At 49.4% G+C, this 20,203-nt stretch overlaps 1 protein-coding gene across 1 annotated transcript in view; it reads right to left on the reverse strand.

Annotated features, from left to right (window-relative positions):
- Positions 1-541: 541 nt before the first annotated feature.
- Positions 542-20,203, reverse strand: part of LOC142572655 (4-pyridoxate dehydrogenase-like) — a 47,420-nt gene continuing 27,758 nt past the window's right edge. Inside the window, exons 5-11 of the mRNA XM_075681925.1 lie at positions 19,072-19,196; positions 16,431-16,598; positions 15,781-15,925; positions 13,438-13,598; positions 12,762-12,939; positions 2,992-3,214; positions 542-865 (exon numbers count right to left, since the gene is read on the reverse strand). Coding sequence (XP_075538040.1) covers positions 724-865; positions 2,992-3,214; positions 12,762-12,939; positions 13,438-13,598; positions 15,781-15,925; positions 16,431-16,598; positions 19,072-19,196 — 1,142 coding nt within the window. The 3' untranslated portion in view covers positions 542-723. The remainder of the gene's footprint in view (positions 866-2,991; positions 3,215-12,761; positions 12,940-13,437; positions 13,599-15,780; positions 15,926-16,430; positions 16,599-19,071; positions 19,197-20,203) is intronic.

The following is a 20,203-nucleotide window of genomic DNA, read 5'->3' on the forward strand; positions in this document are numbered from 1 at the left end:
CGAAGTAAGGATAGTAGTTTTGTCGGCCGAATAAACTTGTAAACATTTGCTTACTAACGAAATTAACAATGATATAATGTGTAAGCGTGACTGAACGAGGACGTAGAAAGAAACCGACACGACGCGACAGCCCGGTCTCTGTGTCTCTGTCTCTTTCTACATCCTCGTTCAGTCGCGTTTACACATTTTATGATAAATCCAAACCAACTAGCCCGCCAACGTTTTTTTAACTAAATGAACAAGCACGGCGTCATGCACGCACAGATAAACACGAACACATTTCGCTCGATGAGCGCGGAAACCCGCTTTCAAATTGCTGGAGTGAGGAATCTCGGAAGCAGCAGCAATCGAATTGACCTTTGTGCAACTCTCGTTTCAACGCAAACGAAACGTCGAAAGCACAGTGCATACGAAGCTACCGCTACTACGCGCACTCGGCAAACATCGCAGATCGCATATGGTTCTAAAACGCTATCGCACTTTTTATGATGTTTTATTTTCAGGCAAGCATAGCAGCGGACTTACACAGCCCTGAGTGCTCCTGAGAATTTTTGAACTCAGTGTTCAATGTCCGAGCGATGAAAAGTGTGAAATACAAAGTGCGGCAACCGACTAGTCGGTCTGTGTCCAGCAGTGCTAGCGCCGTTGACGATGACGTCCTGTTTGTCTCTCCTTTTCCATAATCCAAGCTGTTCGGCATGAGCAAGTCTGGCAATGCTTTTGTCATTCAGGCCCGTTGTCTTGTATTATCATCTCAGCCGCCTTGCTGCCGATCATCATGGTCGGTGCATTAGTGTTGCCGCTCACGATATCGGGCATCACGGACGCATCGGCCACTCGCAGGCCTGTCAAGTTGCCTCGAACCCTGCGTAGGAGAAACGAAATTCAGTATTATGAGCAAGTTTTGAAAGCATCTAAATGTTTTCCCCTCTTATATTTCTATGATGCTTTAATTGCATCGATTGTTGTTAAAGTGTTATAATAAGATATCCCCGCCCCTTTCAGTGCGTGAAGATGTTTGAACAGCGAAGCTGTGTTAGTAACACTGAGTGTTACACCACGCAAATCAAACTTGGCAAGCAGTCGATATTGTAAATTCTTGTTTCACTATTTTTTCATTTTATTTCCGCTTTTGTGTGCTTCGTGTGGCGAGCATGGTTTAGGAGTGCTTTTCTTGTGGCATCTCTGGTGTGCAGCTCGGGGTCGGCCCTACGACCACGAGCCCTTTGACGAGCCAACTCTCGCTGACGCTCGCCGTGGGCAGCCTCTTCCTCAGGAGTACGCGCTACTCGTGGTCTTCCCGTGGTTGTAGCTGGGATTGAATGTGCGAAACCACTAATCCAGAGCTCTGTATATTGGGCGCAAGGCCCACCACTGGAGATGCGGGCGCTGCTATCTTTTGGCGATCAAGTAGTAGTTAGAGGCTTAATTACTCTACGCTAGCCAAGTGGACTACATTTTTCATTCGCACGCTTGTGTATCGGCCTATTTTTCTAACCGACGTCTTGTGGCCTGACAATTGACGGGGCTTCCGGCACTTCTTGCGCCAGCAAGAAATGTCGGAGCCCACGCGTGTGCTCCCAGCATCGAGCTTAATTCGCTGGGCACTCTTCGTTGGCAGCAAACTGCTGGAATATCAGCTGTTTCTTTCACGGCAGGGTGGAATCAATAGTCGGTAAATTGGATGTCGATCTGGCTCGATCACCGAAAATGCACCGTGTGACCACCATATGAGATTCGCGTATAGAATAGCATTCTCACAGGGAGAAAGGGGTCACTCCAACCCCTTTCACCCTTTTGAGCTCTTCTTTTCCTCTCCCGCTAGGTCACGTGGCCCCTTTTTAGCGAAGTCCGACAACGACGGCACAGGGCCCGCATAAACAGCTTCGCTGTAAATGTACCACATCGTTGACGTTCTGCTTAGTAACTTCAGACTTTTACAGTGCTGATTGCAGCACTACATATCTGCTTGGTCGTTCAACTAGGAAAGAGGGATATGATGTTTATGCCAATTGAGTAAAGAAAACTCTATCCACCAGAGCAGCCACCTCTAGAAGACGAACGTTCTTTACGCTGCCAACGTCGTTACGCTGTAACAAATAATTCTATTGGCATTTGGAGCGGTCACTTTAGTACTGCGATTCTATTTCTTGCGAATTAGACAATTTCCCCTCCTTGTACAGACCAAGAAGTAGTTGGAGGCTTAATTGCTCTACGCTAGCTAAGTGGACTATATTTTTCATTCACACGCTTGTGTATCGGCTTTTTTGTTACTGAGTTCTTATGGCCATCATAACATGACTTCAATGGATAACCAAATCAATATAGACATAGAGTTCCGTGAATTGTGACACTGAACAGACACCAAGTCAAGTTTCTATTTACAGGCCCCGGTTGCGAAGCTAGGCACACGTTCTTCGCTTGTTATTACCACAAAGCACAACGCACAATTGCACAAGGGTACAGAGCCGGACATCGTGGAACTAGATAAGGAGGTCTACACATAGTGGAACTAAATAAGGAGGTCTACACACATGTGTTCTAACTCCTTCGTGGACATATTTCTCCTCTTCTACAGTCGTCAGCTAGCGGTATCAACATGTTTCGGTTGTTGAACAGGGTACGCTGCTAGCGAAGCTACTCCCTGCAGTCTAAAAAAGGGTATCAGCGATCCTTTCCACAGGCCATTTCTGCTCAGAATGTGATATTCCATTTTGTCGTGTGCCACAGTACACGCGTGGTTCTCCAATACATGTTACCCAATCCAGTGACTTACGGAGCACTTGTGCACTAGAAGTGTTCAAAAGTGCTTATAAGCTTTAAGCATTTCGATATCCTTTATCACTTCTTACGAGTCAGGGATGTGCCTGGGCTGTAGGCCAGAACATACGTTCCTGTATTTTATGGAATCTTAGGTTGTGGCAGTATTCTCATGTATTCGTGTAGGGCACCATGTACGATCTCCCAGGAGTCCTATATTGATATACCAACCTGAGCCTTTCGTCCAGGACCGCCTCCGCATGTGAGCCCATCGGCACGGTACAGCACGTGTGCCAGGATGGATATGCCCAATGGCGGAAAAGGCACTCGATGTACCCCAAGCTCCACTGGGCGCCTGCCTCAGCACAAGGTGGAAAGGTGACGCCCCATGGCTTGGCGCCGATGCTCTTCATGGCGCTCGTCTTGAGCATCGAGTCGATGAAGACCCTCGTACCTACGAGCAAGTTCACGCACGACTGTTTATCGGTGAACCGAATCGGTTATCAGGATTTCAAGTAACTTTGCTTCTTGGTTGCGTTCCCCGAGTAGCCCTCGCCAAGAACAGGCGCAAGCGGGAGCCGTTGACGCAAGGACGAATTGTTATTTAATAGTTAAACTTTTAAAAAACAAGAACAACTTCGCGACATTAGAAATGAACTCGACGAAAGTAATTTCCAGAAATTTCGTGAAAACGACAATTCGCCTCAAGCACTGGGCTGTCACCCTTGGCCAAGGCCGGGCGCAGGCCCACACGCGCCACGGTGGCTCGAAGCAGACTCCTCCTTGATCTTGAGTTCCGTCGACTTATCAAGTGTTGGGGACACATGCACCAAGGTGCGCAGAGAACCACGCGATCAGTTTGACGCCGTCACGTGTTTTGTGTCATGCATTGGCGGCTTGTTATCGATTGTGGCGACCAATCGACGGGATCTGGGCCATATCCCAGCCGATTTTGAAACGACTTCAAAATCAAACTTTAGTCGCGCTATAAATTGTTTTCTTTATTGACTGAGCCTAGAGATCCCACACTGAACTTTTCGGGATGCAGGCTTCCATTTACCTCAAGCAGCTTATTGCAATGCTTCTTAACGCCCCGTCATTTGTATACGTGAGTTGTACGTTCTCCTCCTCCTTTCTGCTTCCCTTCTCGTTATTTTCTCATGCCTGCTTCCTCTCGTCAAGATTAGCAGACGTGGTTCGTTTCTGGTCACCTTCCCTGTTTTTTTTTTCTTCGCACCGTCACTACGTGCATCAGCGCCCTCTGGTTTTGTGTTCCGCCATGCGAGTTCCCAGACGAGCCATAGAAACAAAATGTTAGTTCATTACGAGCGACGAACAACGGAACAATATAGACTACAAGGCGAGCTGCGCGAAAAATACTTAACACGAAGTCAAGGAAGACGTACAGAGTGCTGCCCGCCTTCCTTACCTTCGTATCAAGTTTTCCCGCGTTGCTCGCCTCAAGAATGAAATGTATCAACTCGCGCAGCAAATCATTCTACTGTGTAGAGGACGAAAGATCTTAGATAAGCTACCGGGCATTGCTCCGACAACAGCCTTTATGTAATTACGGTAGCACTCCATGACGGTGGCGGCGATGCTGCTACAGGCAGGGTAGCCTGGAAGACGTGGCCGGCAATTATTCTGCATGAGCGGCTCTTCCCTTCAGACGACGTACATATCATTTCCCCCATTCCACCTTCCAAAGAATAACGCCACAGAAGAATTGAGAGGTGGGCGAGTTGGAAACTGGGAAGCGCAAAAGAACACAGGCAAAGGGGAAAATGGTCAATTGGATAAGTTCATGTGACAATTATTAAAAACGGGGCCCAGCAACCTCCTCTCCTCCTCCTCTGACCAAACCCGTCGCCGCAGACGCGGTTGCTCGAACGGTCGAGAGCGCGGAGGAAGTCATGTAGGCGCAGGACGCACAACGCGCACCTACCAAACGCAAGGCGCTAGATCCGGAACAGGCCGAGACCAAATTGCAAAACACCCTAGCAGGAACTCCGCGAGCGAGTCGACAGACTCGATGACGAGGTTGACTCGATGATGACGCAACAAGCACAGCAAACTACGCAACTGAACCGCGCAATAGCTCAGCAAACCGCGCAAACCAAACAGCTGAGCAGTGCAATAGCACAACTCACTCAAATGGTCGAGACGCTGCAATCGCGCATAGACAGTATTGAAATGCGGCTCCTGGGCGGAGCGGGTCGCCCGGTACGGACAACCGGAAAACCGTACCTTAAGACGGTACCAGAAGAAGAGGTGCAGGATCAGCCGGACGGCAGCTAATAATGCGGACAGTCATCATGGCACGACACGGCGCCACACAATAGTGTGGCGCCCACGATAGCGTAACACACAGAACACGTACACGATCTGGCAGTGGAACTGCATGGGGTACAGGAGGAAACATCTTCAACAATTCCTACGCAACCGGGTACGGCCGGATGTAATACTATTACAAGAAACCAACGACGTGGTCAAGCTGGCCGGTTACAAAGCGATCGAGGAGGCCGTGACCGCAGGAGCACCACCGGCCGCTGCAACGCTAGTGAGACGCAACCTCACCGTGGCGCCACACGAACTCAAGTCCGTTAGAATACCGCACGTACTGATCGAGCTTATTCCGACGAAAGGGCGCGGCCTGTTTGTATTGAATGTTTACAGCAGACCCAAAGGCAAACACGGCTTTAGCACGTTACTGTTAAAGGCGAGCGTGGCAGTCGGCGACGGGCCCTTAATCATCGCGAGTGATTTAAACGCGCTTCACGCGGCGTGGGGGTACCAGTACGAAACGCCGAAGGGTAAGTGCCTGTGGGAAGACGCGCAGAATGAGAGGCTGGAGCTTGTTGCGGACCCTTCCGCGCCCACACGCAAGGGCAACAGCGTATGCGCGGACACTTCGCCTGTCCTCACTTTTACGAAGAACGTCGCCGGCGCGCGGTGGCATAACACGCAGGAGGACTTGGGTAGCGATCACTCGGTGATCGAGAACCAGATCGACGAGGGACCGCACTGCCATTACCACGGTCATCGGAATGGCACCAAGGGCAACCACTATCGGCTGGTGGAATGAGACACGTTTCGCAAAGCCCGGAAAGAGCATAATCGCGGCAGCGAGGCAATCGACGACATCGAGAGCTGGACTGCAATGCTCAGGAGGGACGTTGAGGCGGCAACGCGGGAAGTACGGCCGGAAGCACACCTAGAGGTGATAGATAGTAAACTCATACACTTGTGGGAAGCCAAGCGCAGCGTGCAAGACAAGTGTCAACGACACAATCGAACGCTACGCAGACGCATAGCACGGCTAAACAGGGACATATAAGACCACACATTGCAGGTATGCAAAGCGCAATGGGAGGAGACGTGCAACATGATGGAGAACCAGTTAGGAATGGCATCTCCTCCGGCATCTGTTGGGTCCTGAGGAGACCAAATCAGCGCATGCGCATAAGATCAACGGGCTAGTACATGACTATGAAGGCACGTCCGCGGACTTTCTAGAAGCCGTGCGAACCCGTTACGTCAAGGCACCTAGCCCCGTCGCGCATCCGGCGTACGCGGGGAGAGTAACGCGCAGCTAGATGAGGACGTCAGCGTAGCTGAGGTGATGGCGGTACTTCACAAGCTCAACAGAAAACTGGCGTCGGGCCCGGACAGAATAACCAATAAAACGCTCCGTAACATGGACGACGAGTCAATAGAACGGCTGACAGATTACACTAACGCGTTTGCTGGAATGCGGGCGTGATACCGAGATCGTGGGAAACGGCGCGCATAATTATGATCCCCAAACTGGGAAAATGGGTACAAATCGGCAACCTTCGACCAATATTCCTGACGTCCTGCGTTGGCAAGGTCATGGAACACGCAATTCTCACTCGCCTTACCAACTACCTCGAGGACCGAGACATGCTACCTCCCCCCCCCCCCCCGATGCTGGGGTTCCGTCGTGGCCTTTCTACCCAGGATTTCATGATTCAACTCACACATCGTAGACAATCCCACGCGATCCCCAAAAGAAATACTCGGTCTTGACCTCGAAAAGGCGTTCGACAACGTAAAACACGACGCGATACTTGAAGGCATACGAGCATTGGGACTGGCCGAGAGAACGTACGACTACGTACGGGACTTCAATACTGGCCGCCATGTCTGCATAGCGATCGGCGGACTGGAATCGCAAGACATAGACATAGGTTGCACGGGCACGCCGCAGGGCTCTGTCATCTCGCCCATGCTCTTTAACCTCGTGCTTCTCGGGTTACCCCAGAATCTAGCAGAGATAGAAGGCCTCCACCACAGCTTGTACGCCGATGACTCCACGCTCTGGGTTGCTGAGGGAAATGTCGGCCACGTTGAGCAAACGTTGCAGGAGGCTGTCGACGTGGTGCAGGAGCATGTGCGCGACATGGGCCTCGAATGTTCCGCGGCCGAAACGGAGCTCCTGCTCTACAGACCCACAGGCAGGGCCCGCAAACCCAAGAACGCCGATTCCGCAGCCGAGCGCGCAGACAGAGAAATTACAGTAGTCACATCGGACGACACCGTCATCCCGCAGATCAGGGTACTGGGCTTGCACCTGTCGGCCAACGGCCACAATAGTGAAACCGTACGCCGACTAGAGCGTGTGGTCGATGAAACAATCCGGTTGCTGAAACGTATCACAAACAGACATAGTGGAATGAAAGAAAGCAATCGCCTGATACAGGCGTTCGTAACCAGCCACATAAACTACGTAGCCTCCTACCGCAGGTGGCAGGTGACCGAACGAACGAAGCTAGACCGCCTCATCCGCAGGGCATACAAACGTGCCATCGCATTGCCGATCATTACCAGCACGGATAAATTTCTCGAACTTGGTTCACACAATACCCTAGACGAGATAACAGAAGCGCACAACGTCGCGCAGTACGAGCGTTTGGCAAAAACCAGAACCGGACGACACATCCTCGAGACGCTGGGCATCAGCTACCACACGCAACAGGTAGAAAAGGTCGTGATACCCACACCGATTCGCGAGCGCATCGTCGTTTCGCCGTTGCCTCCGTGATGCACCCGACGCATCACGTTGGCCGGCGCAACAGGCTCGCGCGAGACTTGCAAAAGAAATACGGCAGCAGCAAAGAAACCGTTTCCTTTGAATCGGGTCGAGCTTGTCCCCCCACTGCTGCCCAAGTATTTGCTTGACAATTTTCTAGTTCGCTTCCTCCACCTTGTTTCAACATTCCTCGTGTATAAGTAACTGAAAACCTTCTATGTAGATGAGGCCCATTACGAGCGGCGACGCGGTTTCGCGGTCGCAATCACGGACCACAGCGGAACTTGCGTTGCGAGCGCGACGATATATATACGCACGGAAGAGACGGAGGCGGCCGAGGAAGCAGCGATAGCCCTCGCGGTAGCCACCACGGACGCCGATATGATAAAAATTTGGAGGACGATTAAGCTTCGCCTTTAAGAGTGGAACGCGATAGCATTCAAAGACCCCTGACCGCTTTTTATGCTTTGCGGCAACTGCAGCTTATGTAACCGTAAAGTTTACCGGGAAACGCTGGCGGCGAATGCTATGCACGAATGCAAACTTTCTGGTAGACACGCGGTCTCTTGCACGGGCCGATCTCCTGTTATTGTTCCGAACTTTTAATATTTAAGTCTGAGAAGAGCAAACAAAGTATATGCTCTGTCGTTTTTTTTTTCTTCATTACATTTGTTTGTGGGCTGCCGTTCTCGAAATTCCGAGGAATAAATTTGTAAAGAATGAAAGATAAGGTATGAGCAACTTTGGCGGTAGAAGAGTGGTTAGGTACGCGTGGTTCCGAATTTGGTTTCCTGCACGAGTCCAACTGATGTGGTTCCTTGTTTGCCAAGGAAAGGAAAGGTGTATCTCACAGGCCTACCTGTGGAATAAACTTTATTTCATTTCTTTTTTGCGGGTTTACGCGTCTTTATGGCGACGCCGCATATGTACAGTCGCAGATGCCCGTGGTCGAAGACTGCAGAGAAGCAACCACATGTGGAAATTTGGAGAGGTATACACCGGTCAATTACTGGTATTTATTAAAGGGAATGTCATATGTGCCGGCGCTGCCGTTCACTCACGAGGCCCGTTTGACAACGGGGAGTCTGTTGCAGCTCGTATTGCATGCGACTGTGCGTTCCACTAAAAGCAACTGATACATCAAAGACAGCGAAACTGCATAAGGAAGCTCTCGCGTGCTCCGGAAGTCATACAGGGGTTTCTTTTGATATTGTCCGAAACCTGCGAAATACTTTGCAAATGCCTTTTTTCTGTGTTTGGTGCAATTCCTTCGCTACATCCGAGCCTTCTCAACTGCTTCACCGTATCTCAGCTTAGTAATAGTCCATGCGTATACATAATACCGGAAGCATATTCCTGTACACTGCAGCGGCTCTATACCGACGCCGGCGTCTGGTCGGGCCTTCGAACGACATGTACGCTGCGTTGCTGAATGTTGCTAGCGATGACTCATCGCCGTGTTCATCACTGAATCAGGCGTCTGGCTGCGCCTGCTACCCGCGGCCAGGGTCACGCGGCCGCTCTTCGGGGCTTTGACGCAGGCTGCGTAACTGACTCTTTGATTGACATTCGATGCCCACCACGTCTACCCTCGGCTTTCACCGTCACCGCACGAAAATCGCTGTGGAACTCCCGCTAACAGCTTCGCTGTAAAGACAAAAAGAGAAAAGAAAAAATTGGAGGACGCTTAAGCTTCGCCTTCAAGAGTGGAACGCGACAGCGTTCCCGTCGACCCGCCAAGGGGTATTGGGCTACGGCGCAGCGACTACGCGCCCCGCATCGGACGCGGTGAGCGTCGAGCAACGCAGCGTTCGGCGCGACAACGAAATGTGCGCCTGAGCAAGCGACGCACGCCTGCGCCTTAGAAACAGCTCGTTTCTAAGGCAACACCGCGTTCACTAGAGGCGCTTTTGTACCGCTTTGAAGCATCGAACTCGTGGCTCAGTGGTAACGTCTCCGTCTCACACTCCGGAGACCCTGGTTCGATTCCCACCCAGCCCACCTTGGAAGTTGCTTTTTATTTATGAAGTGCCTGCCGTGATTTATCGCTCACGGCCAACGCCGCGGACGCCGACGCCGACACCGACACCGACGACACCGGCTTTTCTGCGACACGAGCTCCTTAACGCTATCGCGTTAATAGAGAGTTTTAGAATAGGGGCCCCAAACGTTTTGGGGCCCCAAAGAAATAGCGTCGAAGCCACTGCGCATGCGCAAGACGCAAACTCCGTTTGGGTTTTGCGTTGGGAACGCTATTTCACCGATTTAGCGGGAGCCCAAATAGCGGCCCCAAAAGCTTTGCGTCGGCAAACATGGCGGCACCCATCGAAGCGACGGCTCTAGCCTAGCACAAAATTCGGTTCGATTCGCGGTAACGCGTGAAGTTCGCAAGCTAGAAGAAGTGATTGCGGTTATCGCTTTCTCTCAACTAGCGTGTGTTATGAAGATTGACTCATTAGACGCCGCTGATTTTGAATTCGATTGTGGATTTTATGGCTCGTAGGCCTAACGCGGATAAGCTTGGCTGGTGAAGGCTAGTAAAGTTGGTTTGCTCAAAACTAACCGCAACTATAGTATATAATTGTTTGCTGCTTACAGAATAACCTCTAAATTGTAATTAAACGCGAATACACGCAAGTCAAAATTATTATTCCTATCATAAAATGGTATATTTTATTTAGTTATTTCTAATAGCTTTCCTTTGACGACGTATTGGCGCTGTCAGCGCAAAACGCTATCCGCAAACGTAAAACCCTATTCTAAAGCTCTTCACTCCTACGTGCCCCAACGCTAACAGCCGAAAAGCTCTTTGGGGCCCCAAACTATTGGGGCCCCAATTCTAAAACTCCCTAATAAGTGACTCGCAGGCAGCGATACGCAACTACGCTAGCGGCCGGTCTCCCGGGAAGCGGCCCGCATTCTCCAAATTCAGCAGGGCAATATTTGCCGTCAAAACAAGTTTCTTCGTATGGACCCCCGCCCACACAGATCCTCCGCTCCCGGGAAACGAGACGGCCCATGCCGCGGCTCGAGGACTTGCATGCCGAGCCGCGGCGCCCGCCGGCAATCCCGACGTCTCGCCCGCCGCGAGAGCGATGCGGAAGTGGATGTGGGGGGATCGCATGACCACTGTCAGAGACGTCACGCAACACTACAGATGGAACAGATGTGAATACCCACCACCGCGCTCCAAACTAAACAAGAAACAGGTTGCCTGAAGGCAATTGCAAACACACACACATCTGAACCCGGCTATCCTTCACCTCTGATACCCCTACATTTATTCGTCATACGATTGTAAAACGTGCGGAGCAAGAGCGACGCTGCAGCACATGCTGTGGGCATGCACCGGTAGCGAGCAGCAGGAGTCCCCGACGAACGGGGTAGAAATGGCAGTGTCGAAACGCGGGGCGCGTTGGGAGGCGGCCCTGCTCAGACACGACCTCGCCGATCAACTGTGGGCCGTCGGGCAGGCCGAGGAAGCCGCCCGAGCCCAAGGACTCGAGGCCGTCACCTAGGCTGGGTTGCTTGTGGCGCCACCTCGCCCAAATCGCCGGACATTTAGAATAAAGTTTTCACTCACTCATTTGACAATTATTTCTTTCCCTCTGTCCGTGTGCTCTCGTGCTTCCCAGTTTACAGTAGGAATATCGACGACGGCGCGATATATCGTCGCATAAAATACATGGATAAGAATTCACTTATGACCACGATAATGAGGGTTCGACCCACCGTGGTAGCTTAATGGCTATGGTGTTGAGCTGCGTGCCTCGAGGTCGTGATTTTGATCCCGCCAGCGAAGGCCGTGTTTCTATGGGGTGAATTGCAAAAACACCTTGCAGTTCGAAAAAAAAAACAGAAAAAAAACTAGATTTATGTGTTATATTAAAGAGCCCCAGCTGGTCAAAATTAATCCGGGTTTTCCCCCTTACGATTACCAGATAGCCAGATAGATAGCTATCGATAGAGTACGATAGCCATATCGTGATTTTTGCATGTAAAACCCCATACTTTAGTTAACTAATAATCACTAAGAATTTCAAGAAAAAGGCATATAAAATCAAAACGAAATGACATTCGACTGGTAATGATCAAAGGTACATGCACAAAGGCGCAAGTACTGTACAAGTATTTTATTTTGCAACGCAACAAATGTAAACTGTCTCTTAGTGGCACTCGAACCTCGGCGTTGGAGTCCTTTAGGTTAACTTTAGGCGAACGCAACGCACGAACTGAACTCAGAGACAACTGCTTTCCATTAAGTAGCCGGTTAAGTATGATGCCACCTTCTTGCGTGTGACGTCACTAGTGATGTCATTACTTCCGCTTTCTGCTTCCGGGTTTCCAGGAAGTCCGCCAAAGTTGTGCTCACGTGGTGGGTCTCTAAGTCTACGAGTCTGTGCTTTGTTGTGCGGCAATCAGTGATTTCTAATTATTTAGGACACTTTAGTAATTCAAATTATAACTAAACTTATGCTCTGATATCATATCGGGAATGGAACCCATGAATATCGTACTGCACCATTTTTGTCTATTTTTGCTGGTTTATTTTGAATTTCGTCCCCGGCCATATCAGTGATTTGTAATTAGTTCTAATTATTTCAGACACTTCAGTAACCGAACTTGTAACTAAACTTATTCTCCGATATCATATGTATAACAACACCCATGAATTTTGTACTGTACTACTTTTTTTTCTGATTTATTTTGTATTTCCTCCTCGGTGCTCTCAAGAGGTGAACCGGAAGTGCTGCGCAAGAAACAAGGGTGTCACTCGATGCTTGTGCCACTAATAGACATAAAACATGAGAATGAAAGCAACACAGTCTTAGTACATTTACTACACTAACACTACTTGAGTGCTCGCAAGCAAAGAAAACCGAGGCCTACTGAGTGCGTCACCTGGCTTCAAGGTGCGAGCACTCATTGAGGTCACCATGCTTGTTACCTCGAGCAGCCGCTTTAATGTCATCTGGGTGTTGAAAAATGCCGGGATTGATATCCGGGTATTCATTGGGATCCTTGGAACGCAGAGTAACGTGTCCACGGGATTTCGGCCGATTGTTAGTCATGGACACTCGGAATCCCGGTTCATTGAATCTTGGGCCGTAGAAGCGGTCATAATCCTGTACACAAATAAAATAGAATATTATTTATTTATTTATTTATTTATTTATTTATTTATTTATTTATCCTAAAGGCCCATTCTGGCATTACAAGGGGGGGGGGGAGCCAGTAAACAGCAGAGAACATGCTAGATCAAATCAATATCACAAAATCCCTCTTAAGAAGACTCGTGCCTTCAAGTTAGCCAGGTTTTGTTTGTGATCGTATATTCATGTTCCAATAATCATAATCCCGTGACCTGAACCTATTACAGAGAGGAGTAGAAAGGCACATTTGCCCGATAGCAATTCAAGGCTTGTATCCAGAAAGACTGGGGCAATAAACACGAGAGCCTCGTTCCCTTGATCCTTTTCACTTTCGTTTTTTTGTTCCACAAACTAAAGAAGAACCAGTTTCATGGAATCAAGAATTCTTCACGGCTTTTGTTGACTAGTTCTGTAGTCTCTAATGCGGCTGGGTTACGATCTCTAACTTATTAAATGAAGTCAGTACATCACCTCTGGTAAAATGCCTATGTTGAGTTGCTGAGCCCTGTCTACTTGCGTGGCCGGCGAACTCGAAGTGAGAGTCACTTCAATATTGGGTATGTCGGACTCGGTCGCATTCTCAGAGCTTAGGAACTGAAGAGCTTCGATGCCTGCCGGGATTGAAATAATACCTGGTGGAGACAGTGGGACAAAAAAAAAAACATTATTATTCCCTTGCCAGTCTGCTTGTTCACAGTAGCGCTAACACCTCAACAAAAGTGCTTAGAGCGAGCGGTAAACAGCAGAGAACATGCCAGAACATACCGTAGCAAGCGGTGAGGAGCAGGAAAGCTATAAGTTTAATCCCGATGCGATGTTACCCACCAAGAACACGTACGGGTAGTGGAGTACCAATGGAATAATTAGAATTTAAGCAGCTGAAACATACGCGAAGCGAATGCACATATCTAGCGTAGAGAATATTTGCTCGCCCCCAACACACATACAAACTTCAAAAACAAACACACGCCAACACAAAAGCAAACACACACATACACGAACTCAAAACAAACACACGTGCGTACCTACTTCAAAGCGAACAAAAACGACCACCCAAAGTAACTTAGTCGCAGTTTCGCCCGAAAGCCGAAGCATCGATTGCGTAGGCAAATTAGTAGACAGCTATACGAAGTACGGATAGTAGCTTTATCGGCCGTATAAACTTGGAAACATTCGCTTACTAACAGAATTAACAAGCAAGGTGTCAGCGCGCACAAGCAAACATGAACAAATCACACTCGATGAGATCGGCGCGCAGACGCTGTCAAGCCGCTGGCGTGAGCAAGCGCGGCAGTAGCAGTAAGGGAAGTGCTCTTCGTGATGTCTATCGCTTCAACGCAAGAGCGGCGAGAACACAGCGCGCACAAACTGAGCCGTCTGCCGATCCCTTTGAACATAGGCGCGTGCGACCAAGCGCGGCCGTGCAAAACAAGCACTACGCGTAGTCGAAGCCGCCCCCTCCCTCCCTCCCTCCGTCTCTTCCTCCCCACTTTCCTCCCTATCGCGCGCAAGATTGAGCCGCCATCGTGAGTTACCCTGCGTCCGGTCGCGAAATACGCACTTGCTGCAGGAGCACAACTAAGCACGACGCCGCACCCCACCCTCCCTCCCATCCCCCTACGGTCTTTCGCGCGACGGAAGACGGCGCGTTTTCTCTCCGTTATCCTCCTTCCCGCGCGCGATATTCAGTCCCGATCGTCGGCTGATCTCACGTGCTTTCGCTCGCACATACAGCATACGACGCGCGGCGACGGTATTATCGCACTCTGATTTTGTACGGAATAGCACGGCGGTGACAAAAATGCGCCTGGAGTGTCAATATAACTGCTATCGCAATAAAAGACTTTTCACACGTACTAAAAGTCAAAAGTGAATCGGCTGCTGTTGCTCTCTCTCTCTCTCTCTCTCTCTCTCTCTCTCTCTTTCTCTTTCTCTCTCTTTGTGGCTGGAAAGCTGTTCAGGTTTTCAGCTGGTTGTGAAAGGCTGGTGGGACATCGTTCGCGCTTATGCATCATTCCCGTTCTAATGTGAGCTGGATTACAACAGCTTTATTAGAGTATATCCTGCAGTAAAGATTGCAAAAGAAAGTCTAATTACCTTGCGTCGCCTTTGAACATAAGCTAAGTCACTTTAAGCAATATGATGACGTTCACTGTATACCAGAATCTCAGTACACGAGCGTGTCAGCTTTCCTGGAATTCGACTACCACTAGAGAGAAGTGGATCCGCGACACCGTAATCAGCACCAGAACGCCATAGCTATTGAGCCAAGCGCTAAAACTACATGTTCAAGAAATTTTTCCGTCGCGCTGGTTTGGCACCTGTGAATGCTTCACCGACACAAACTCAAGATTTTAGCAGCGTCCCTAGTCACGGTCACCGCGATTATGACAGCGAAACATTGCCGTATACATGAGATTTGAACATAAAAAGCAAAACTTCTAACTAGATGTGACAAATATAGGCTGGTGACTAATCTGTTTCAGATGGTTGTGAAGGTGACGGAAAAACGGCAAAAGAAAGTGCGCTCATCAAGACACGACTACATTGCTTTCGTGAAAAGTCTTGCTCATTAGGTGGGCCTCACTTACTTGTGTGGGCGTTCTCTTTTTCATGAGAGCTTCACGTAAGTGTCATTATTACAAACGATGACGGACATGTCGATGTGTGTAGAGCCACGCCCCTTTTAGGTAAACCGTGCAATTAAGCTAGCTCTTGTAATGTTTCCTTTAAGCACACTAGGTGGATTATCGCAGCGTAATCTCTAGCTCGCGCATAAGCCCCTTGCGTATGTCCTCCCACTATATATCTTACCGGATCGGCTGCTCTCGTACTCAGCGATGTCGCCTAGAGTGAAAGACGGAATGCCCACGCCATCCGTGCTTGTCTCCACGGCCGTGAGCAAGAGCGGGTGGTCTTGAAGGCTTCGCCCAACTGGGAGGTCGGCCACCACAGGAATCTGTCCAGCACGAAATGGTGGTGAATGCAAAGACACCCGTGACTCCAAGCCTAAAACCATCGCGATGTGTCTCAGATATAACAATGTTTCGGCCCAAAAGTAACCGGAAGAACGTATACATAGAACTTTAGAACTCTATTATTGGCATCCGTACTGTCACATCTGTTCCTCTTCGTCTTCAGCCTTTGCGCTGTTAGAACGCTGTCAGCAAGCTGAACATATATACCCAGGTCAAGGTATAGCGAATCCGACTCTTATATGGCCAGCTTCCCTGCTATTCCCTCCCTCCTCCCTCTTTGTACCGTGACCAGTTCTGTCAACTTTCGGTATCACTGCTTGTCGGCGCCGGTCTAGCTTTCTTGGATAAACTGGAGCGCAAAGAAAAAGTGTCTGCAGCCATGGCGCCCCTTTCCAAATAATCAACGTTTGCCTTCATTGATGAGGGCCACTGTCTACCACAAAATAGAAAGGTGCGCAGAAGCGGAAAACGATGCATAGCGCTCACCTGTAGCCGCTCGAGGTCCTCCTTGGGGCCTACACCTGAGAGAAGGAGGAGTTGGGCAGATCCCACAGCCCCAGCGGAGACAATAACCTCGAGCCGGGCAGACACATTCTGTGGCTCGCCGAACCTCGTGAACGAAACACCTACGGCTCGGCTACCTTCGAAGATCACCTGAAACACGGCAAGTAGCATCATCCAGTTCTGAGCTATCAACGTATAATAATAGGTACCCCGAGCTCAACTGACATTAATTTGGGCAGAATAAATTAAAAATACGCACAGAGAGAGAAAGAGAGAGAGAGTGAGACAACTGAAGAAGCGAACGGAAAAAATTTCAAGGAAGCTAGCTAAGACGACGAGTGCTGAACCTCAATTGGCTTTTACGCCACTATTACAAATATACTCGCAAGCGGGAAAATTTTGCATAAGCGATGGAAAAAACACCAATAGTGATCACTATCTAAATATGTGATATATCGGTGCGTTATAGAAATCCCTGTCAAAGCTTGCCCCCGCATGCGCGGAAAGCAACCATTTAAGTACTGCAACTCATTTTGTTACACTTATTCACACATTCGTCGTGGTTATTGCTTTTAGCGAGGGTATTAGAAATGACGATGATTGCCTGGTTTTTCCTCTTTCCCATCACACGCATGAAGATGAAGGCTGGAGTAAATAGCCAAGTCCCGTATATTTCATTCGTTCCTTCGCGAGCTTTTAATTTGCGCGCATGTATCCAAGCTGTAGCAAACAAGTGTCCCATGAAGCTTGGTACCCCTAAAGATAAGTTCATGTCTATCGTGCTACTGGACAGCTTAGCTTTTCCTAAATCTGTTCGCGTTTGATGAAGTTGAGTCTTAAGTTTCGTCTGGTCGGGACGACTAGTGGTGAAACCCCACAGACGCCAACCAAAGCGAAAAATTGAAAGCTTGATGTTTCGGCTATCATGTGAGAGCTTCATTTCTAATGAAGAGTATAATGGATGACCGTGAGGATATACGCGACTGACCACGTGACCCAGGGTGAGAGAGTAGATCGGAATAGGATTTTCATCATTCCTAATAGATGGGAATAGAATAGGGATGATAATCGGACAGCAATAGAGAGATTTAGAATAGGGGCCCCAAAGAAATAGCGTCGAAGCCACTGCGCATGCGCAAGACGCAAACTCCGTTTGGGTTTTGCGTTGGGAACGCTATTTCACCGATTTAGCGGGAGCCCAAATAGCGGCCCCAAAAGCTTTGCTTCGGCAAACATGGCGGCACCCATCGAAGCGACGGCTCTAACCTAGCACAAAACTGGGTTCGATTCGCGGTAACGCGTGAAGTTCGCAAGCTAGGAGAAGTGAGTGCGGTTATCGCTTTCTCTCAACTAGCGTGTGTTATGAAGATTGACTCATTAGACGCCGCTGATTTTGAATTCGACTGTGGATTTTATGGCTCGTAGCCTAACACGGCTAAGCTTGGCTGGTGAAGGCTAGTAAAGTTGGTTTGCTCAAAACTAAGCGCAACTAATTGTTTGCTGCTTAAAGATAATAACCTCTAAATTGTACTTAAACGCGAATACACGCAAGTAAAAATTATTCCTATCATAAAATGGTATATTTTATTTAATTATTCCTAATAGTTTTTCTTTGCCGCCGTAGTGGCGCTGTCAGCGCAAGACGCTATCCGCAAACGTCAAACCCTATTCTAAAGCTCTTCACTCCTACGTCATCATCAGCCTGGTTACGCCCACTGCAGGGCAAAGGCCTCTCCCATACTTCTCCAACAACCCCGGTCATGTACTAATTGTGGCCATGCCGTCCCTGCAAACTTCTTAATCTCATCCGCCCACCTAACTTTCTGCCGCCCCCTGCTACGCTTCCCTTCCCTTGGGATCCAGTCCGTAACCCTTAATGACCATCGGTTATCTTCCCTCCTCATTACATGTCCTGCCCATGCCCATTTCTTTTTCTTGATTTCAACTAAGATGTCATTAACTCGCGTTTGTTCCCTCACCCAATCTGCTCTTTTCTTATCCCTTAACGTTACACCTATCATTCTTCTTTCCATAGCTCGTTGTGTCGTCCTCAATTTGAGTAGAACCCTTTTCGTAAGCCTCCAGGTTTCTACGTGGAGCACTCCTACGTTGGGGCACTCCTACGTGCCCCAACGCTAACACCCGCAAAGCTCTTTGGGGCCCCAAACTATTGGGGCCCCTATTCTAAAACTCCCTATTAACAGTTGAATGGCATCCAAGAGATCGAGCAGATATGTGGCCCAATTGAGATAAGCGCATGAGAAAGGTAAAAATAAAAGCTTCGTGGCATCACCCACAACGATGTTTGAAAGGACGGAATGTTCTTCTTATCCATACATCCATCTAACCATCCATTCAAAATGAGTGGCGAAAGGGCCGAGTTATTTTCTCCAACAGACAGGGGCATCACTTTTGCCTCAGGGAAAAAACAATTTACCTATCTACCACCACGTTTGGAGGTAAGGACATGGCTTCCTCACTCGTTGGTAGAATGTGCATCGGTATAGACAACAAAGCTCCCTAAAAAATGCTACAATAGGACTGGGTGGCCACAAGACGGTACCCCCCCCCCCAAAAAAAAAATCAGGAAAACGCAATTAGCAGGACAACTTCAAGTGTGTACCTTAGTTGCCTGACTGAACGGTGCCACGTGGAGGTTGTCGCGGGTGCCGATGACGGGCCGAATGAAGGCCTTCCAGGCGCTCACGCGCTCACCCTCCTTTACGTTGGCCTGCAATCGGGAGCAGCCTGCGCAATTACAAGCAAAACATGTTAACGAGTTTGCGCGAGTGTCGTAGCTAGGAAAGGGCTGGTGGATGATGGCTTAGTTGCGGCTATCATTCTAACCTACCGGTCGCGGAACCTGAAACGTGCTACGTCGGGCCTCCGGCTCATCCCAGGCTCACTGCACATTGCACTCCACTTTTGTTCAACAGGCCAAAGCATCATCTTAAAAATGTCATCGGTCATAAGAGTTTTCCGGCCAAAAAAGATCATCTTTTCTTATTCTCCTTGGCACGTCTGTGCTTATGTATGCAAGTGATTATACTTATTTGTTTGTCCCATTACGTTTTATGCGGTATAAATGCTGCAATGTTGGGAGCTAATATCGGCCATATTTACTGGATCATGCTCAGTGCGTGTCTGTGTGCGCGTGTGCCTGTGTGCGCGTGTGCCTGTGTGCGCGTGTGCCTGTGTGCGCGTGTGCCTGTGTGCGCGTGTGCCTGTGTGCGCGTGTGCCTGTGTGCGCGTGTGCCTGTGTGCGCGTGTGCCTGCGCGTGTGTGTGCGTGTGTGTGCGCGTGTGTGTGCGCGTGTGTGCGCGTGTGTGCGCGTGTGTGCGCGTGTGTGCGCGTGTGTGCGCGTGTGTGCGCGTGTGTGTGCGCGTGTGTGTGCGCGTGTGTGTGCGCGTGTGTGTGCGCGTGTGTGTGCGTGTGCGCGTGTGTGCGTGTGCGCGCGTGTGCGCGCGTGTGCGCGTGAGAGAGAGAGAGAGGCGCGGGAGGTAACTTATTTTCCTCTCGCTGGAAGGTGGCCACTCGCATCGTACTCATTCGGCATGCTGTTACTCTTCGTGCCATTGAAGTTCACTTGCACAAAAATACTTTTTTTATGAATAGCAAGATATTGTCATCGTAAACAAATTGATCTGGCCGAGCGCGGATGCAAAGGAGACCAACATCGCAGTGAGCCTCCGCGCGCAACTCCAGAGTTGCACCGCGTTATGGGAGGCAGTGTTTTGTGGCTGATAGCTATTTAG

Source organism: Dermacentor variabilis, chromosome 2 (genome assembly GCF_050947875.1).
Source record: "Dermacentor variabilis isolate Ectoservices chromosome 2, ASM5094787v1, whole genome shotgun sequence".
Lineage (NCBI taxonomy): Eukaryota > Metazoa > Arthropoda > Arachnida > Ixodida > Ixodidae > Dermacentor > Dermacentor variabilis.